The sequence below is a fragment of the Engystomops pustulosus genome, chromosome 2 (genome assembly GCF_040894005.1).
Source record: "Engystomops pustulosus chromosome 2, aEngPut4.maternal, whole genome shotgun sequence".
Lineage (NCBI taxonomy): Eukaryota > Metazoa > Chordata > Amphibia > Anura > Leptodactylidae > Engystomops > Engystomops pustulosus.
This window is the reverse complement of record NC_092412.1, coordinates 203,172,487-203,194,852: the sequence shown is the minus strand read 5'-3', so window position 1 is coordinate 203,194,852 and position 22,366 is coordinate 203,172,487. Positions and strand designations below refer to the sequence as shown.

The following is a 22,366-nucleotide window of genomic DNA, read 5'->3' as shown; positions in this document are numbered from 1 at the left end:
ATGGTTCATATATAAGGCGCACTGGACTATAAGGCGCACCTTTGGTTTCTGAGAAAATCAAAGGATTTTTTGTGCGCCTTATAGTCCGAAAAATACGGTAAGCAGTCAATCTCGGCTGGAGAGAGACTCAAATTTGTAACAACAGATACATTGCATTGCTAAAAAAGAAAAGTGTGTAATGGGCGCCATAGAAAATAAAGATCTTTCCTCCAAATGTTCCTTAATGAGTGCCAGAATCAAACTCAGACCATACATATAAAACTGGAAGAAACATCAATACAGGCAGTCCCCGGGTTACATACAAGATAGGGTCTGTAGGTTTGTTCTTAAGTTGAGTTTGTATGTAAGTCGGAACTGTATATTTTATCATTGTAATCCCAGCCAGAACTTTTTTGGTCTCTGTGACAATTGCATTTTAAAAATGTTGGGTTGTCATAAGAATCAATATTAACACTAAAGCTTCATTACAGACACATTTGATAACTGTTATAGCTGATTATTGTAGCCTAGGACTAAAGTACAATAAATTACCAATATCTAGAGGTCCGTTTGTAACTAGGGGTCGTATGTAAGTCGAGTGTTCTTAAGTAGGGGACCACCTGTATAGAGCTTTATACGCCTCAAAACAATGATGATGCGTTCAAAAATAAGAACAATGCCACAGATCTCAATATATACATATATATATATATTTATCAATGTATTTATAGGATATTTACCTCCAGTGACTCAGACCTTGTCTTCTGTATATACAGAGGGAGACCGGATGAACATTGTCACATGGGATATGTGCAATAAGAAGAATTTTGATGATGGGCACCATGTCAGAAACCATAAAGGTCTAATGACAGTCAATTTTTTTTTATTCTTCTGATTCCAGGTAGACCAGGGGGATAGAAATATTCAATGTAGGACATTCCTAGCAACTTTCAGACAGTTTCGGGCAGATTTATAACTTTATTGCACTTCCCTGGCCAAACGAGAGGCAAGGAATAATGTAGGCAACTAAAAAGGACTTTCTCGCCCTCAACAGTTTTCTCAAATTTATCAGAGAGTGACACAGTTCATAAGAGGCAATGGTGACAGATGCCAAGAGAAAAGGAGGACATGGAAGACAAAGGAAGAGAGAGTATTTAGGAAGTGAGAGAAAGGAAGAGTAGTATTTAACATTATCTCCTCTTTAATGAATTGTCATGGCATCAGCACAAGTTGAGTCATCCAACATCGAATAATGGACAATCAGAGTCAATTGCCACGCCTTTATTCCAGAGCAGTCCACAACTACTGGAAAAAATGTAGTGTAATATGTTAGTAATTCCAGTGAATGTCCATTTATAGGAAGCATAAACAAATATAAAAATATACAATTAGATAACCTATTATTGTATCACTTTTCAATTAGTGTAATTACTTTTTAGAATTTTCTGTTATAGCTTTGTCAGTAGTACTACAGTTGTGTATATTGCTACTGTGCTTAATGCTAGTGATATAGTGTAAAAAATTGGTCCTATAGATAGAGGTCATCTCTCTAAACAGTTGGTGTAGGTGGTGTGACAGCAATGGTAATAATTCTTCTTGATAGCACTAAGACTTTGATAGTCATATGGATAAAAGGCAGAGTATTCTCTCAGAGAAGGATTCATTACAGCTTGTATCGGCTGAAAACAAGAGATATCTGCTGTCCTCCGGCTATATAACAAAAACTCCTCACAGTTTGATTGGAAGGTGTTGTAGAAAATTTATTTGTAGGATTTATCAAGACAGATGATTCACAGATTGTTTCCAATGTAACTTTAGTTGGTGGGTGATTCATCGCTTGAAACAACAAAGTCATTAGTTATATTAGCATTCTTGGTAACCGCATGAAGAGATTGGTTGTTATGTAGAAGGCTCGCTGACAGATATCTAAAAATAGGATTATTTATTGCACTTCTAATAGATGACAACTCATGCTTTCCGTCCGTGAAAATATTATTCCGGATGCTCCTCAGTGAGACACTATTGGAAATTATGCTTATTTTTCTGTTTACCATAATAAATAGATGCGTTACAAGTTAATGATTAATGATGTGTTGTCATCTATCTTATAATTTACATTCATTGATACGTCCTTCAGTAAAAGATGGGTAAAATATGCTTCATGTTCTGCTGTAGAAAGGATTTTACTAACTGTCTTTACCTGTTAAGTCTTCTGCCATTTTATAAGGCAGTTACTACAGTAAATATGGAAATAAGTAAACTTCCAGATTTCATTTAAAATTCATATTTAATGTGACCTTTCTGAATAATTAAACCTGCTGATTAGAAAATAAAATGTGGAAAATACTGAGAATAATCAGAATAATTTAGGCCCAAGTCAAAAAATAGCTTCAATGTGTGTTCACAATCTACTTTGCTGTGCTAAATATACTTTTTTTTTATCATCAGTTCCTTAAAGAAGCTTAAGGCTAAAACTAGTAATAATAATACTGCCTACTTTGCTTCTGATTGTACCAATAGTACATCTTTAAACTTTCCCCAACATCCCAGCAAATAGGAATCTGATTAGTTATGGTATTATGATATGTAAATAACATCTACGTTTTAATTTTCTACCAGTCACTAGAAAAGTCATTGACATGCATGGGCGGTCCCTGACTATCCATGGGATAGGACCTAACTTGCTGATCAGTGGGGGTCTCGGTACCGACCCCTCGCAGCTCCTCAGACTAATGGAGCAGGCGGCTGACCATGACCGTTCTGCTCCATCAATCACTATGTAGATGACGGAGATCACCGAGATCACCGAACGGGGACCCCAACTGATAGGGATAGGGATAGTGGATACGGCCTAACTTGACTTTGTGGGAAAACCCCTTTAAGGACAGCCAACTTACAGACGGAGCTCTCTGCCAACTGTGACCTCTGGTGAAGCTCTCTGGATTCTTTACTTTAGGCCCAAACTGCAATGATTAGCTGTAAAGTGTCTGTAATGAAGTTTTATTGAAAATCCTGTTGTGTTTTGTTTTTGTTTTCATTGCGTTTTGAAATGCATTACAGCAGCTGTGGAGAGGTGATTTGCCTAATTACATTACTGTTAACATTTGCGTTTAAAAAACATATTTGTTAACTCGTTGTTAACACATGTGTTAATGCAGTGTGAATTTTTAAAAAACAGGTTAGTGTACAAAATTTTTAACATTTAACCTAAGGCATACTTGAAAAAACAACAGCAAAAGTCACAGTGAAAAGTCACAAAAATGACAAAATTCGCAAAATTTAGACATTTTCACTAGCAGAAATAAAGATCCATGTCCACCAGTCCCTTTCAATCTGCAATGGTCCTAAAATGGCTCTTGTTTACATGTGTACTGAAAGCAGGAACAGATGTATATGAATTTCAAGGGTTAAAGGTCCTTCTTAGTCTAAAATTTGGTAAGTGATTTGGCCATAGGTCCCCTAGAAGGCTTTGAATAATTCTATTTTCTCACTAATTATAACTACTGTATTTACTATTTACCGAAAAGGGATATGTATATGTATACTAGGACCTCTAGTCATGGTAGATGGTTCCATAAGAAGAATGTACTGGTGAATATCTCATCCATATCCATTCATTTCTGCAAAATAAAAGTGAATGGAATGGGGTCAAGTATGCACTTCAGCACTCTATTTATACGGTGCTCTCAGAAGCATTTATATTCCTTACGGACCCCAGAAGTCTGACCCCCAGTGATCACAGAAGGCAATAATTGTTCATAATTTGAATAATCTAGTTGTACATATCTTCATCATCAAAGCAGACATTTGCAAGAATGTCTACAATATGCCAAGATAAGACAACTTAAAGGGGTATTCCAGGAATCAGCATAATTCATATACAAGTGGGCACTCAAAATATAAGCTAATGTGTAATTAGTTGTTATTTAAAATTTTGCTCCCCTTAGAAGAAAATGCTGGTGACATAGATTGTAATGAAGAATTAAAATGCTACCGGCCCTTTAATCAGTCCATTAATTTCCTCCACGCGGTCCGTCGCAGAAAAGAAGATGGCCGCTGGTCACATGTCCACATCACATGTCCTGTACGTGCCTGGGCAGGGTCATGTGATCACCACTACGTTTGGCTGTAGTCGGTTGGTTGCAGTGCATCCAGTATGATCAGTGTTGTGGTGATGGCAGTTACACATCATTACTATGGTAACAGAGCAAGAAAACCTGTTACATCATCACTGGGAGCAGAGCATAAGAGGAAGGAGGAGTGACTGAGAACTAAAGGATCATGGAACTTGTAGTTTCCAGTGGCGGCCATCTTAGTGATAACTCCACCTACTTTAGAGAGGCCATACATTTTGTAAATCATAAAATCATATAATTTTAGCTCCGTTTTGTGACTAATGACATTGAGTATTGTTGTATTCATTTATTTATATCATCATGGGTTTTTGTGTCAGACGTTCATATTCCCGGAATACCCCTTTAAGATTGATCAAGAACCCCATAGAGAACTACAGATCACACATTTTATTGTACCTTGAAACTTTGGGTCCGTTACATACAGTAATCTTTTACACAGAACCATTCTTTCCACGTGCTATTTATTATACTGTGGGGTCACTGGTCTCCCTCAGGCACCAGGACCAAATTCCACTGCTACTTCTGCTTCCCCCCACATAGCTCTGACTGTATATACCTTTGCAGGCTCCAATTGATGTTCACACTCTTTCTGTCAAACATGATTGATTGTAGAGGATCATCTTTAGTTTGTACATCTTGTACTCTGGTGAAATGTATCGCCTTATTGCCTCCAATTATGCTGTAGGGAACTTGAGCCAAGAAATTCGATAAAAGGCTTTAATAATAAAGGCTTATACACTGGGGACTTGGAGGAAATTCGGAATATCCTTTATTGTTGCACGTGAGCTGTGTTGGAACCTCAAATAATAAGTAAAGTGCTTGCACACTGTCCATTATCTGGCTTTTTTCTGTTCACTGATTTCTGTAGGGAAGCATCAGTCCACCCAGCCAAGCAATGCCGAGACCACATTGTACATACATTAGAAAAAGAGACAAGAACACATTATCATAGGTTTTATATCCATATTCCTAATTTCTTTATTCTGTTTTTATATCATCATTTAGGTGTAGCTGCTGAGTCAAGAATTGGGACTTTCATTTTTTCAGCATCTTCTGGTGGACTTCCAAAGAATGAAATTACTTTTGCAGAAATATTACAAAAAGAAGGTTATTCCACCGGAATTATAGGTAAAGATGTAGATCATAATATCATAATATATTTTACAGATGATGTATGTGAAGAATTACAATCTCTTCTTAGCTTCTCTCTTGGCTGCCCATGGACAGATATATGTCACAATTTATAGATGAGCCAAACTTTTAAGAAAATAATGATAAATCTTTATTTATATAGCACATTATATTCTATAGTGATTCAAGATTTGTTTCAGGGCAAATTCGGACAGAATTTTTTTTTTTTGCTTGAATAATTTTGACTTTGCAAACTCTGCCACTGGGTCAATCTGGTGAAGTCCATTGAATCACAAATAGGAGTTCGTGCCATTAAGAATGCACAATTGAGGTACTAAGTTGTTGTCAGTGTACATATCTATTTCTGATGTGCGTCTGGTTAGTTCAGAAGCTGAAAATTTTTCATCATGTATAGAAAATTATTTTGGAATTGGGAGGAGCTGCTGCTTCTGTTACTTATGGCAGTAAAAAGGAAGTCACTATGGAGTGTTGGGGCCTCCTGATCAAATAAAATGGCAAGAGAGTATATCAGCTTCAGCGGTCTGTGATATGTCATAGTTAACTCCAAAACCATGACCTCTGATGATTTTTTGTGGATTTTTACACAGAAAACTTGCAACTCTTTATACACTACCAGTTCCTACTATTCCTACTTTGTCAATAGGTCCAACGACTACAACCAACAATCTCTACCTTTACCGCCACCTGTTTGTACTTATTTTCACTGTTGAAATGAACAGTAGTATCAACTTAAATACTTTCATTACTTTAAATCTGTCACTAGCTAAAAACACATTTCTTTAACCCCTTCCCTACGTGCAGCAAGAAGTGACTCAACGTTTGTAGGCGGCACCATACAGAACGGCTGTCAGTTGCATATCGCAGCTGACACCAGTCCTTAACACCCGCGACCATCTGTAACCCCTTACACGCTAAGGTCAAAAATGATGCGGCGTGTGAGGGGCTTTGACATGGATTGGACGCCCACTTGGCACTTACCAGGCAGTCCGATCCTCCTCTGGCAGCCCGGGGTCTGCCATTGCCCCGGGGCTACGCAATCTGTTTCGGGAACCAGAAGATCACTTGTTCAAGCCAACATGTCACTAAAAATAAAAAAACAAGTTTTTTTCAAAATAAAATTAAATAATAAAAGAAAGTGAAAGTCCCCCAAAGACAACAATTCCCTATACACAACTAGAAAAAACACCAAATCACAAAAAAACATGCATTTGGTATCACCACATCCGTACCAATCTGTACAATAAATCATAATTTGACCTGCTCGGTGAACGCGGTATAAAAATAAACCTGGCAAAAATGTACATTTTTTAATCAAATTGCTTTACAAAAAACATTCTAATAAGTGATCCGTAAAAAGTACAAGCACCAAAATAGTACCACTGAAAAGAACAACTTCTCACACACAGAGGAAGCCCACAACCAGCTCTCCGTCTACCAAAAAATACAAGTTGTGCTGCTGTAAACATGGCGATATTAAAACAAATGTAATGTTTCTTTCTTCAATAAAATAGGACAAATATAAATAAAACTATATATACGGTAAATGAGGTATCGCTGTAATTACAGTGATCCATAGAATAAAGATAATTTATTATTTTATGCTATGGTGAACGCCCCCCCCCCCACATGTAAAGAGTTAATAAAATGTCATCACTAAGCTAAAGACCCACTAAAATTACGGCCTTTTTACAGTGCATCTTGTCTCTCCAAAAATAAGCCATTTTTTTTTCCAAATTTCCAAAAAAATAAATAAAGATTGTGTAGCCTATAAACCCCTTCCAGACATGGCTGTAAAAGAACAGTGTGGCGGGAAGTGACTTGCTGACACGGTTTAGACACAGTGCCCCCAGGACATGGCCCCCCCTCCCCCAGTTCATGATTGTTGCTATTGACTCATCAATGCAGACCAACCAATAGCAGCGATTTTACTTATGATGTCAGTAATACCGTAGACACAGGGTTTTGCTGCTCCCCTTTGTCAATGTTCGCCGCTATTGGCTGGTCGATCTGGACCAGCCAATAGCAGAAATATTTGCCACAATGGGCATCGCTGGGGTGAATAAGAGCAACACGCTGCGATAATTGCTGCTATCTAGGACAGCACTAATGATCAGTGGAAAGGGCAATGTCTGGTGGCATGATGCCATCTTCCAGAGAGCTCCAATTGATCGATGTGTGCACCCACTGCTGGATAAAGGTTACCGCTTGTATGTGGATAACTTTTATCCCAGCAAAAGTTCTTTAGCATGCGGCACTGTACCCTAAAACCATAGGAACCCTTGTTAGGCAGCCACTTAGAAAGAGGGTACATCAAAGCACTCAGCAATCTGAAATGGTGTTGCTCAAATATAAGGACAAAATTGATGTCCTTGTTGTGACCACAATTCATGTATGAGGTACCACCACCGCAATTAATGTATGAGGTGACCCTCACCCCTGTATGAGGTACCACCACCGCTACATTCTGGCTTACAATAAGTATATACATGGGTGGGTTTTATATGTCATTGGTGGGTTTTATCTGTCAGATCAGGTGCTGAGACCATACAGCACCCTATGGAAAACAAAGATATGGTACAAAAACACTGTCGTGTACATTGTACAGATGATGATGTAGAACTCTTACTTGCTGTTCCAATGTGCAGGTCATGCACAGGTCAATGTGCGTATCATTTCACCATTTTCATGAGGCCGTGATTATGAAACTAATATTTTGACAAGAAGGACAGGGCCACAGTACCCCTGGACTAGATGCCCCCTGTGTTTCAGAAGAGTATTTTCCCAGTCAATTGTGCTGCTTCTGAAGGAAGGACTCAGAAAAGAGTCTGTTCCAAAAGAGGAGTTAGGATGAACACTATATACTACTACGAGACCTGCAAGAACTGCAGAATTTCAGTTGGTCCCCTGGTATAATCCACCTCCTTATATGCAACATATTCTCAATTTATGTCCAATCTTTGTTGTGAATTAATTTTGGTAAAAGGAATTATTCTAACAATTGTTAGGTCAAATTGATCACTACACCCCTCAAATATTTTATTGCAAGATGTAGTTTACAAACTAGGGTCACTTGTTGGTTTTATGTTTTTTATTTAGGTTTTCTGTTTCCCCTCCAAATCTCAGGATTTATTAGCAGATCCTTTGTAATTCTCCAAGTTCTTTATTTATTTATTTATTTATTTATTTATGTATTGATTTATTATTATTTATTTATATTCCAAATGCTTTATCATTATGGAGCCCTGTTGTATTTTTTGGCTAGCATTTAGGATCACATGTAGGGTCTTGCTCACGTCAGGAAACATGGCTTCCTAATCCAAGAGCTGACATTTCACAATGGAAAAAATTGGGTGTCACATATTAGACACCAAACTTTCCAGAAATAACTTCCTTCGTTCAAAATGCTCATTTCACCACGTGTATTGCACTACACCACATATTACAACTTGTTAAATTCTCCAAGTGGTGTACATTCAACAATTAGGGTCACTTTTTTAGGTTTTCCTTTGTTTAATACCACTAGGGCTCTCCAAAGACATGTAAAGGATTTCTGTCAAACTTGGCTTCTCAGAAGGCTAACATCTTTCTTTCCTTCTATTGTGCACCCATACAACATTTTATATGCACATGTGGGGTATTTCTACACTCGGAGGAAATGGTTTTACACATTTTTGGGAGTTATTACATTTTTTATCCCTTGTGACTATAAAAAATTAGGGGTAAAAGTGACCTTTATAGGAAAATTTTCACCTTTTTCCTTTTAGGGCCTAATTAAATCAAACACCTTTATAGGCAAATACACATATTACATCTCGCTAAATTCTCCAAGGGATGTTCCCAAAATGGTGTCATTTGTTGGGGTTCCCCTCTGTTTTATACCACTAGGGCACTCCAAATGCATTCTGACACATGTAAAGGATGTCTGTAAAATTTGGCTTCTAAAATGCCAACGTCCTTATTTCCCTTCTAAGCCCTCCTGCGTACCCATGCAACATTTTATTTGCACATGTGAGGCAATTCTACATTCGTAGGAAATTTTCCTTATATAGGGAAGAGATAGTAGGGGTAAGCTTAATCCCTAGGTATTTGAGGGAGGTTAGGTGCCGGGAGTATCGAAAATTACTTTGTAAAGAATTAAGTGTAGAAGGGGGTAGATATAGCGGTAGGTCGTCCGTTCTAGTGTGGTTAATTTTATATCCTGATACTATGCTGTAGTCCTCAATAGTGGTATGGAGATTCGGTTGGGTAACAAGAGGATCAGCGAGTGTGAGGAGTACATCATCAGCAAATAAGGCGACTTTAAATTGCTTGTCCTTCACCTTAATACCTTTAATGTCTGGGTTATTTCGAATATTTGCTGCCAGGGGTTCGATACTCAAAACATAAAGTAGGGGAGATAGGGGGCATCCCTGACGAGTCCCATTATTTATAGTTAAGGGTGCAGAGTGAGCATGAGAGAGTCTGATTTGTGCCATAGGGGTGGCATATAGACCCTTCAGGGCTTTCACAAAGGGACCACGCAATCCAAAGCGAGCAAGTGTTTTAAACATAAATTGCCAATTTAAGCGATCGAAAGCCTTTTCAACATCAAGACTCAGAAGCAACGCCTCCGACTTAGTTTTTTGTGTTAAGCTTATTAGATCGATAGTACGTCGTGTATTATCCCCTGCTTGTCGATATCTAACAAATCCCACTTAGTGCTTGTGGATCAGTTGTGGAAGCCATTCGCTTAGTCTATTAGCTAAAAGTTTGGTAAATATTTTTAGGGCAGCATTTAGTAGGCTTATAGGTCTATAGCTAGGACATTCTGAGAGGTCCTTGCCTGGTTTGGGAATAACTGTAATATATGAAGAGAGCATTGTCTGAGGAATCGGTTCACCTTGAAGGAATCTATTAAATAATGTGACCATGTGGGGGCCTAGGAGAGTGAGAAAGGTTTTATAATAAAGATAAGCATAGCCATCAGGGCCTGTGGCTTTACCCCCGGTAGACCTTTCGCTGTCTCCTCAACCCCCTCAATTGTTACTTCTTGGTTTAAGTGAGTCAACGCCTCTGTAGGGAGTCGAGGTAAAGGGCATTGAGACAAATAGTGGTCTATTTTAGTGTTCTGCTCAGGGGAGGTAGGTATAGGAGAGGGAAGGGAGTATAGGGCTGAATAATAAGTATGGAAGAGTTCAGCTACTTTCGGGGGATGGTAATGTAAGGTGCCCTGGTTGTCTTTAATAGCATATGGGTTTTGGGTGGAAGTTTTCTGTTTAAGCTGTTGCGCTAATAACGAGTGAGCTTTGTTACCAAATTCATAATATTTGCGCTTCGAGTATTTGATAATGCATTCTAAATCCAGGAGATCTAATTCCCTAATTTTGGAGCAAAGAATCTGTACTCGTCTAAGTAGGGAGGGGGTTGGATGTGCGGCCATCTCCCTTTCAGGCAGTCTAAGGTTTTGCTTATATCTGGAGTAATGTAGTATTCTATCCCTCTTCAACTTAGTGGCCAGGAATATAGCCTCTCCCCTAAAGACTGCTTTATGAGCCTCCCATAGAATTGGGACAGAGGGTGCTGAGGGCGTATTTTCTTTGAAATAATTAGCAAGGACCGTCCGCAGGGATTGCCTCGAGAGTGGAGAAGTAAGGAGCTTTTCATTTAAGCGCCAGTGGGGATAAATGTCATAATTCTGAGGATAAGTATGAACACAGATGGCAAATTCAAAACATGGAGTCTACTACTCTTACTTCTGTAGAACTGCTTTAGAGTTTTTTAAATGTTTGTTAGAAAGCAGAAGTTCAATGTTTACAGCACATTTTACACTCATCAATAATTTGTCAGTTTTCTTCTTACAGTATGTAATTAAATCCAAACTGCTTCTGATTCACATTGATTTTATTTGCAAGGTAGAGCGCTGACAAAATAACAATTTTATATTTAGTCATTTAAAAATTCACTCTTGCATATGTATGATACTATTCATCATGATTTGAAAGCTGCTATTGAATATGTATGATATTATATAACCTGATAAGATTTCATCTCTTGATGTTAACTAAAATGGGTTGTATTCAGATGTTGTTTGTGCTACTGTTCTTGTAAAACATATTTGGCACAATACTATTGTTATATATCCTAAAATGTTGTATTGTGTCCAATTTTCAAAGATTTGACCCACTATTCTGCCTATATGCCACATATCAGGATTTTATTTTAGTAAACTGATCTATGTTTAATTTTTAAATCCTCTCCAAATGTTCCAAAGATATGGCCTGTAACATGGTTTAGACCCAGGATAAGAGAATTGATTTAATATTTTTTTTCCCAATTAGTTCTATATAGTAACATTTATTATACCTTAATATGACTAAATATTTTTCTGAGGCACTGAAAAATTTCTAAAACACATTTTCTTCAAACTCTTAACATCTTTGTTCATTATATGTCAATAAACTTGGTTGGCTTTAATCATGCATCATATCATGTTTTTAAAAGTCATGCTTGAAATAAAAAGGAAATAAGTTCAGCCCACCTCCCTTATACTCATGGCATAGAAACTTATCCGTCAGTACACAGAGAACTGTTGTGGGGCCAGTAAGTAGGTATCCCAGAAAAAAATAATCCTTACGGACTCCAGCAACGACATTCAGAAAAGATGCTAATAAAATCTTGCTTTATTGTTATGCAGAAAAAAAGAAAGTGCATTAAAAGTACAACAGCGCTTTAGTTCTTTTTGGAAAACATGTTTTATTTTTAATGTACTTTCTTTTTTCTGCATAACAATCATGCAAGATTTTATCAGCATCTTTTCTGAATATCGTTTGTGGAGTCCATAACAAATATTTTTTCCTTGAATACCAATGACTTTCTGGAAAACGTATTTGAATATTTCCCAGAATCCACCCAGTGGAGCATCAATAGCTGTAAGTCTCCATATCCTGCAAGGCAGCCTTAATTGACAAAGTCTCTGTAAGGAGAGCTCTTCCCATCCATTATATGTTAGCAACCTTCAGAATCATAAAATCTTGACCCTTGCTCCATGCTTCAAATCTTTTGATTTAAAAGTTTTGGCTCAAATTTTAAGTATAAAATCCTAATAAGGTCACCAATTTAGCAATTTACCCTGTTAGTTTGTCATTCGCAGGCAGGAGGCACAAATAACATAACCCCAGGACAACAGGCCCTCTGTCATAACCCCCCCCCCCCCACCTATATCAGTGTTTGAAGTGGCTAGTGCATGTCCATGCCACGCCCCTCCAACTACTTTTCTAAAAGTAGTTAATACAGAGAAGGTGTAATGATACACATTCTCACTCCCAGCCTGGAACGTTTTTTTATTTATTTTTTTTTAAATATTTTAGTTTTCATTTTCCAAAATTACAACAATACACAAAAGGCAACAACATCCGCCTCAGGGAATTATAAGGCACAATCACCAAGTTAGGGTTAGCAGCACAAAGATATCACTAAAAGAGAAATACATCAGTCAGTAATGCAATAACAAACCCGTATAATGCCTCACAGGAGGAAAACCCCTCCCCAAGGCAAGTTAACGCTCGCTCACTCCCTCATTCACACCTCACACACACAGAGCTATCCCTCCTCCTCTCCTAAAGCAGTCTGAGCGGTCACCCACACATCCCAGATCAAGGAAAAACGGTCCGGAGCACCTCTAGCAGTGTAGGCGAGTTTGTACATTGGAAGTTCCGCATTAATCAGTGAAATCCATTTGGCCTGGAACGTTTGCATTGGTTTGTAGGATGCACTACACCGTTCATCTTAAAAAGGAATTCATCTTAATTAGAGATGAGCGAGTATACTCGTCCGAGCTTGATGCTCGTTCGAGTATTAAGGTACTCGAAACGGCTCGTTGCTCGGACGAGTATTTCCCCTGCTCGAGATCGAGCATTTAATTAAACAAACACAGTGAAGAACAATGAAGAATAGAATAAAAACAGTGAACACAGTGAACACAGGATCATTTAAGGGAAAAAGACAGTAAAGAACACAGTGAAGAATAGATTACAGATGTTCTGCACATCTGCTTACTTGTCGGAAGATACACGCGGAACGGCAGCAGGGAGACATCGCGCACCAGGGAGACATCTGGCGCAGCAGAGACACATCGGGCGCAGCAGAGACACATCGGGCGCAGCAGAGACACATCGGGTGCAGCAGAGACACATCGGGCGCAGCAGGGAGACATCGGGCGCAGCAGGAAGACATCGCGCGCAGCAGGAAGACATCGCGCGCAGCAGGGAGACCGCGTGCAGCAGGGAGACCGCGTGCAGCAGGGAGACATCGGGCAGCAGGGAGACATCATGCAGCAGGCAGACCTCGGGCACCAGAGAGACATCGGGCTGCAGGGAGACATCGGGGAGACTTCAGTGGAAGAAGAGGAGCGGATCCCGGGACAGCGTATCTCCTCTCCCGACAAGTAAGCAGATGTGCCGAACATCTGTAATCTATTCTTCACTGTGTTCTTCACTGTGTTTTTCACTTAAATGATCCTGTGGTCACTGTGTTCACTGTTTTTATTCTATTCTTCACTGTTCTTCACATCTGCTAACTTGTCGGGAGATAATATACGTGCGGAACAGTGAAGAATAGATTGCAGATGTTTGCATACATCTGCTAACTTATCAGAAGACATTCTTTTTCAATTAAATAACACAGTTTATTCCCGAACCATGGTCCCTTTGAAAAATGCTCGAGTCTCCCATTGACTTCAATGGGGCTCGTTATTCGAGACGAGCACTCGAGCATCGGGAAAAGTTCGTCTCGAATAACGAGCACCCGAGCATTTTAGTGCTCGCTCATCTCTAATCTTAATCAATCTAAAATAGCACAGTTTCTTAGAGTTTGGAGTGACTTCATGTGAAGTTATGGTGGCAGAAAGGAAAGTTAGACATACATTTTTTGTGGCAACACCGTTACATGTTATATAAAAATGGTTGTACAAATGGGGTCAAAACCAAAAGGACAATGTTGTAAAGAATAAGGAGGCAAATGGATGGTCTGAAGATAAGCAAGGGGTAGAAAACTAAATAATAGAGAAATTCACACACTAGCAAGCTCCAAAGATGACTTATAGCAAGCACTGGGCTGTAGGTAGACAAGATATAAGAGTTTGGGCCAAAAGAGTGATTGGGTCCATCCAGACAAACCAGACCAACAGAGTGTAAATGTCATTAGAGGAGGTATCTGTCCATCAAAGCTAGTTAAAACAGTAGAATATCTTCTACCATACTTCACAAACAGAGGATGGCAGTGAAGCCTGAATGGGCACATATGTTACAACAATACACCATAATACTCTACAGAAATAATACAATGTATTGTGACAAAGAAGCCATGCAGTATCCGGAACATAGTGCTTTGATAACACTAAGAAATAGTAAACAAAAAACAGCTAATTTTGCAGTAGTAGAAAAAGTGAATGGCACTCACCCATTTTTTGGTGCTTCTTCCTTCAAATTAATTAAAACATACTCACATACAAGCATTTACATGGTGGAGGGAGGACAACAACAACATCTCACATGTGTGGGACCGACTGCTGTTGTGCTTCTTCCAGCTCCAAACTACCAGTTTAGCTTGGAGCCGTAAAAAGTGCAACTGCATCTATCACCAGATTTTGATAGGTCTAGTGCACAGGTATCAAACACAAGGTCCACGGGCCAAATTCGGCCTGTGGAATTGTGTTGACTGGCCTGGAACCTTGCGTTTGGGAATTGTCATTGTCTCAGTAACTACCACACCAGCAGAGCAGTGCGCATTGAGCGCGCTTGCACTGGCTTGATATGTAGATAGGCGGTTCTGCACTACCTTTGTATAAATGTCACATCTGCAGTTTATTTAATTTACTGCACTCTTGCTGTGACCGTGCCTTCTTTCCACCATCTCACAGTCGCCACACTGCCCGGAATCATCGGAGGTAACAACTCAACAACATCGGAGGAACTACTGAGCAGCATTGTGAGTAGTGGGCTATCTGTGGGCTGCACTGTGATATGCTGTATGATGGGGTAGCCAACATGATAGATGACTGATGGTGTAACCCTCATGACAGATGGCTACTCCTGTAAAAGATGGCTACTAGGCTACCCCTATGAGAGATGGCTACCTGGCCTACCCCTGTGAGAGAAGGCTACCAATGTAAAAGATGGCTACCTGGGCTACCGCTGTGAGAGCTAGCTGCCCCTGTGAGAGATGGCTATTTGGGCCACCCTTTTGAGAGATGGCTGCCTGGGTTACCCCTGTGAGAGATGGCTACCCCTGTGAGAGATGGCTACCTTGGCTATCCCTGTGAGAGATGGCTATCTGGCTACCCCTGTAAGAGATGGCTAACCCTGTGAGAAATGGCTACCTGGGCTACTCCTGTGAGAGATGGCTACCTGGGCTACTCCTGTGAGAGATGGCTACCTGTGCTACCCCTGTGAGTGATGGCTACCCCTATGAGAAATGGTGGCTGGGCTACCCCTTTGAGAGATGGCTATCTGGGCTACCCCTTTGAGAGATGGCTACCTGGGTTACCCCTGTGAGAGATGACTACCCCTGTGAGAGATGGCTACCTGGGCTAACCCTGTGAGAGATGGCTACCTGGGCTACCCCTGTAAGAGATGGCTACCCCTGTGAGAGATGGCTACCTGGGCTACCCCTGTGAGAGATGGCTACCTGGGCTACCCCTGTGAGAGATGGCTATCTGGGCAACCCCTTTGAGAGATGGCTACCCCTATGAGAGATGGTGGATAGGCTACCCCTTTAAGAGATGGCTACCGGAAAAACCATGTGAGAGATGGTCAGAAAACAAAATAGGTAAATCTAAAACCTTAATTTTAATATAGCTGAATTCCTGTGCTTGTATTTTGATGGGCTCTCAAACTTTTTTTTAACAATATGTTCACCATTCTGGTTGTTCTCAAAGGGCTTATTGTGTTGGTATCTGACCTCCTCCGGCACTTTTACAAAGTTAATATTTTGTTAATAAAGATGCAAAAAGAAATCTAAAAAACACTCCCATCCTCCCCTAAACCAAACAAGCAGTCTAATTAGGACACTTTATCACCAGTAATCTGGTGATAGATGTACTTTAAAGATGTGCTTGGGCTTAACTCTTCACACTATATTAGAGTGAGTATGGGAGCCTGTGCAGTACGCGCCCTACGAATGTGCGGCCGCACCTCTTTTAGATTGGTCTTAATAGAAGCAATACCTAGATGCCCATGTTTAAAAAATAACTACCATCAGTATTCGTGAAGTGAGCTCCATACGCGAAGGATGCTTTACGTCCCCTGTAGCCTTTGGAGATCTGCCTACCCACTCTGTGTTTTGACTTTGTGTGCCTCTCTGGGAGAAGGGGATCTCTACACAAAGGCAACAGCTCCTGTTCCATTTCCAGCAACATGCCTGCAGCTGGGGAGCATGCTCAGAACCTGCTGCAAAAGACGCACACGAAGTCAAAACTCCAAGCTGGTAAACGGATCTACCAAGTCATGAAGGGGCGTCAAGTAGCCTTTTCTTCCAGAGCTCATGCATGCTACTTCATGCCCCCAGTAGCCACGAAAATTAATTTGAATAATGGCAAAATAAAGATTTATTTTATAAAGGCAAAATAAAAGATTTATCTATGGTTTGGGGATGGTGCAGGGAGGGGGAAATCTTCTTTGGGGACTACTTCAGAAAGTATTTTCCTGATGGTAAATTTCCTTTAAAATAGACAATCTTGTGATGTTTACCACCATAGGATATTTAGGGATGATGCAAAAGTTTTTTCCAATACATGTTTTAAGAAAATGATTTTATTTCAATATCAATATGATGACTTATTTAATATGTAAATTAATGCAAAACTACAAAAGAAATCCCTTAGAACCAACTGAAACTATTGTATGATTGATAAATACATGCACATTATACTTCATAGAGGATGGTTAGCTGGATATCCATAGCTCAATTGAGGAAGTTCTTGTCAGTTATGATATTGTAAATGTCCCTTTTAGAATAATTGTTTATGATAACATCTTTATAAAATGTGACAATACAGTAATTGCCTAAAGAATGGATGGAAAGTGACAGCATTGTTATAGCAGAAACTCTGGAAAATAAACAAGTAGATTCCAATATCATATTCTTATAATAGCATCCTAAACTAGTTCTTTGTTTGTTCATCTAGGAAAATGGCATCTTGGGCTGAATAAAGAATGGAAAGATGACTTTTACCACCATCCTCTTAATCATGGGTTTGACTATTTTTATGGAATTACAGTCACACATTTACGAGACTGCATCCCAGGAAATGGCAGTGTATTTCTAGCGGGAGCAGCTGAGACTCTGAAGCAGACATTTGTGATTGTTGGTATAACACTTTTCACACTCATTTTCCTCAACAAAATTGGGCTCGTCAAAATACCCGGAAAAGTCTTTGGATATATTCTATTAGTTTTCATTCTTTTCATTGTACCAGTGCTTTTCTTTTTTTGGAATCTTCACTATTTGAATTGTTTTCTGATGAGAAATGATCAAGTTATTCAGCAGCCGATCATATATGAGAATCTGACTAGAAGGATGACAAGCGAGGCTGTCAATTTCATCCTCAGGTAAAAATTTATGCTTTTGGTGTATTTTCAAGAATTGTCTCCAGTTTTTGTAAAGTCAATGCCGATAAAACTGTTTCTTAGAGATGACATTAAAGGGGTTGTCCACTTTATTTACATTCCAGCAAATAATTGATTTTGTTTGTGTAATAAAAAGTTAAACAATTTTCCGATCTCTGCTTGTTGTCTGCTTACTTTCATGCAGGAGGAAGCTTCATCATCTATTTTCTGTAGATAAACACCAGTCTATGGTCATGTGATCTCACACAGGTGCACACCTTGTTATATCACACAGTGTAATCAAAGCTGAGTGATGCTACCGAGCCTTACACCTGTGTGGCATCACATGACCATGGACTGGTGTTTATTTACAGGAAGTATACATAGAAGCTTCCTATACAATGGCAGCAAGCAGAGATCTAGAAAACAGCGAGGAATTGCTACATAAATTATATTGAAAAATTTCAGAATTTTTCATTACAAAAAAATATGAATTATTTTCTGTAACGAGAAAGTTCAAGATGCCATTGGATTTAGTGAGGGTCTACGAAATTTCAATAACATTTCTTAGATTTGTCTAGCATAGGAAGTAAAAGGTTGTATGTTACTAAGTGTTCCATTAACCCATATACTATTGGCACTGCTATCTTTGTTAGCCATTGTTTAATTATTCAAAAAATCTGTAACAAAAAGAAGCTATTTTACTTTGAATACAGGACTGGTTTAACATATTGCTACACTTTACAAATTCATTTTCTATGGAGGACTCTGTGTTTCCATGGTAAAAGATTACAAACAACAAACCGTATGTGTAATCTGATCCTGCAAAATATTCTTTAATCTGCAATTTTAAATCTTTTAACATTTAACCTCATGAAGCCTTTACCATCTCCGAAATGCAAGGACTGCAGTGTTAAGCACTTGGAATATAGTTGGAATATATCATGTAAGGTTTCATTTACAGAGTGTAAAATTGCCCTCCTTGAGGCTTTTAAACATTGATATACTAGCCATAAAGAAAACCACAGCTTTTCTAAAGAGTTGCTGTGAATAAAACATATATTACATTATACACATTTTTATAACTGAAGTGTTTTTTCATTCCCTTAACAGAGTGCATAGTATTGCAAATCATTATACCTATGCACTAGGAACAGGAAATAATGGAAAATCTAGAAGATCCTGTTTTCCAAACTAATGCAAAGTTAAAAAAATGGGAAGGGCCAGGCAGACAGAATCTCTTAGAACTGAGACTCTACAGGAATCACAGCATAAGACAACTTTAAGAAAAGTTAGGACCCAATCTCCATTTATAAGTCTGTATAATATAGCAGCTTTCCAGATGCAATATTTAGTAACACTGTAAAAATATCATGATATTGTGATCACCACTTGATTAAGGATGATCTATCAATCTTGGGTGGTTATAATGTTAAAAGGAAGCTGTCATTCCCTTATCCCTAAGTCCCTAAGTCCATGACGGATGGACATTTGGAGGCAGGGCTGGTACTCAGGATGCAAGGAGTGGGAAGTGCATACCGTGGTCAGGAGGTGACACTGCCTGGAGGAGCAGCCCTACCTCCCCTACCTCCTTGACTGCATTTTACATAAGAATAAAAGATGATTTTTCTAAAGTGCTGGAACATAAAAACATGCAACAAGGACCTGTGGGGGACATGCATTACACATCACAAGAGAAAAAAATGCAAGCACAATAATTTTGCCCAATCAAGATGTCTCTCTTCTGGTTCACTGAAAATACATACAGAAACTACCAGCATGTCAGTGAACATTAAAACATAAATTTTTATTAGATATGCCTTAAAATGACAACAATAATACTAAAACTATCAATCTGAAATTTAGATGCAGGCCCAAGCATCTATACCAGATGCCACATCCATAGATATCTGTGGCAGTAACAATGGGGATATACATGTACCTTATGGTCTTGCCTATAGCATACTATGTGATGTTCAACTCGCAGAAAGGCAGATTACAATGTTCTTACCATTTCTGATGCACAATGCCAGTCAATGACAATAAATAGTGCCAGTCTAAGCTGTCTTGATTCCTGGTACGTACGTGAATGGGAGCACATGTATAAATAGGGCAAACTTTTGGTACTGCCCTAGTAAGGGCGGGAGCTCATATTGACGTGGGTGATAGGGACAGCAATAGGTGTTGGGCAATTTGTCACATCCTGTCCTACCGTATGCAGGTATATCTCCTGCACTACATGTGCTCCCACACGTACGTAGCAGGCATCACGAAAGCCCAGCTGGCGGACTGGCACAATTTAGTGTCATTGACTGGCATCATGCATCAGAATTGGTAAGAACATTCTAATCTGCCTTTTTGCGAGTTAAACATCACATAGTATGCTATATGCCATATGCTTGCCTTGCTATAGGCAAGCCCAAAATGTACATGTTTATCCCTGTTGTTACTGCCACAGGTATCTATGGATGTGGTATCTGGTATAGGTGCTTGGTCCTGCATCTATATTTCAGATTAATAGTTTTAGTATTGTTGTCATTTTAAGGCATATCTAATAGAAAATTTATGTTTTAGTGTTCACTGTCATGCTCGTAGTTATGTATAGATCACAAGAGGTTGGTGAGCTTAGGGGGGGGGGATTAAGGGGATGACAAGTTCCCTTTAAAACATCAGTAAACTCTAAAATTTGGTGGCTCAATGAAAAAATAGAACATTTTTAGACTCTAGAAACAGTTAACAAATTTTCGAGGAGCATGAGAAGTCTTCCCCAAAGGAAATCCGCATTCGACTGAAAAGTGTGTGATGTAATGCGGTTAGATCAGCAGGTCAAAATAAGTTTAGATAGGGCCTAACTTATTTGGTGGAAAAACCCCTTTAAGCATACTCTACAAATATTTATAGGTATGGGTTGAAATCATGTTCCTTTAGTAATCTGCATGCAGATGTCACCAATGAGGACTACAAAATGAAGCTTTCCACTGCAAGATGTTTTCAAGCCTTATTTCCACCATCTTTTTAAATAGGTCACCTCGTAGGCTTATCAATTCAATTTGCTTTCGAGAGCAAACAGTTTAGTTTTTCATTATCATTTAAGTTATCAAACAAATAAGCAGAGCAATGTACAGAGACATCAATCTGTAAGACTCTGATGAAGATTCACACAGCTCAATGACCACTAGAATTAAATGAGCAATTTCGCCTGCCCGTTAATTGTAAATAGATTAAGTGTTCTCCTTTTTTTGCTGTTGCACAGAGAAAAGGAAAATCAATATACATTTCTTTTGCTGTCCAGACTCTTTTATACATATTTACAAATAAAGTAGAAATATCATGCACTGCAGGTAGCTTACAGCAGTAGAATATTGGAAAGTAACTTGATTGACAGGTTAGTTAGGGGTTGTTCTGCCTGTAATTACCCAACCATGTTACTTCCATTAATTTACTCACTAGGAGTTTTACAATAATATAAAATGTGAATGGATAGTAATTAATGTGCTTTAAATTTTAATACATTTATAGCTTAAGTCTTCACAATAAATTGCCTAATTTGCAGACACTTCAGATTTCATAAAGGTCAGGAAATGCCATGCTTAACCTTTAGAATTAGCAAAGCATGTAGCATGCACTTGTTCATTTGAAAACGGTGCTTTCTTCAAAGTCAAAGGGCTTTATTTTTCCGTTACGAGAGGCTATTAAAGCTCATTGGCTATGGCAGACTTACTAATCATAATTTTTAATGCAGAACAGAATTGAATTAATGAAATGTTTTGAAATAAAGCGTATAAAAATCACATTTTCATTCTTATTAATGCAGACCTCAATATCTCTTTGTACAGTAGAACTTGTTCTCACTAAAAGTAAAATAAGTTGCTTTTACAGCTTCTTCTGCTGCAAAATGAACATCAATAATTATGGTAACCTTGTGTGTAATTGGCATAGGTTTGGACATCAAACATTTTAATCTCCAACAGTATCATAGTAGCATGGTAGAAATTGTGTAATAAGACATCGGTCCATCCTAAATATCTTGGAGTGGTGATCCCGAAGAAGGCAACATCTCATAATAGCACTAATCAAATGCAGTGCTAACCCCTTTATTTCATTGCTACAGCCATGGCTTTTGTATGTGTAGAGTGTAGTAGTTCATTTCTCTTCATTTCACTGCTCACGAAAGGGAATCGCATCTCTTCTTATGACAGGGAGGTCAATTTGCTCTTCCTCTCTCAAGGAAGACCCAACATTGTATAATGTCAAGTGCAAGTCTTCCTCACATCCAGTAGATCTATTCCCTTGACTATTCTTGCAGAAATCAATTTTACAAGTCAGAAAAGGGAAGAATATATCTGCTCCAGGCCCACAGGTCATATCTGTACCAGGCAGTCTTTGTGTCAGATGTCCTGAAGGGAAACTGTATGAGATACTCTGGAACTACTGTTCCAAGTTCTCAGTGGGATATTGAGTTGGAACTCTGTGTGATGGTATCAGAGGTATTTTGGGCATTTTTTTCAGGACAAATAG

The 22,366-nt window shown here is 38.9% G+C and overlaps 1 protein-coding gene across 4 annotated transcripts in view; it reads left to right on the top strand.

The window, feature by feature from the left end:
- The window catches only part of STS (steroid sulfatase), a 137,073-nt gene that overhangs the window by 27,703 nt on the left and 87,004 nt on the right, over window positions 1–22,366 (top strand). For 3 of the 4 annotated variants that reach the window (XM_072137852.1, XM_072137850.1, XM_072137851.1), the window contains 2 exons: window positions 5,121–5,243; window positions 17,428–17,851. In XM_072137852.1, coding sequence (XP_071993953.1) covers window positions 5,121–5,243; window positions 17,428–17,851 — 547 coding nt within the window. The remainder of the gene's footprint in view (window positions 1–5,120; window positions 5,244–17,427; window positions 17,852–22,366) is intronic. The other variant, XM_072137853.1, reaches the window with a different exon arrangement.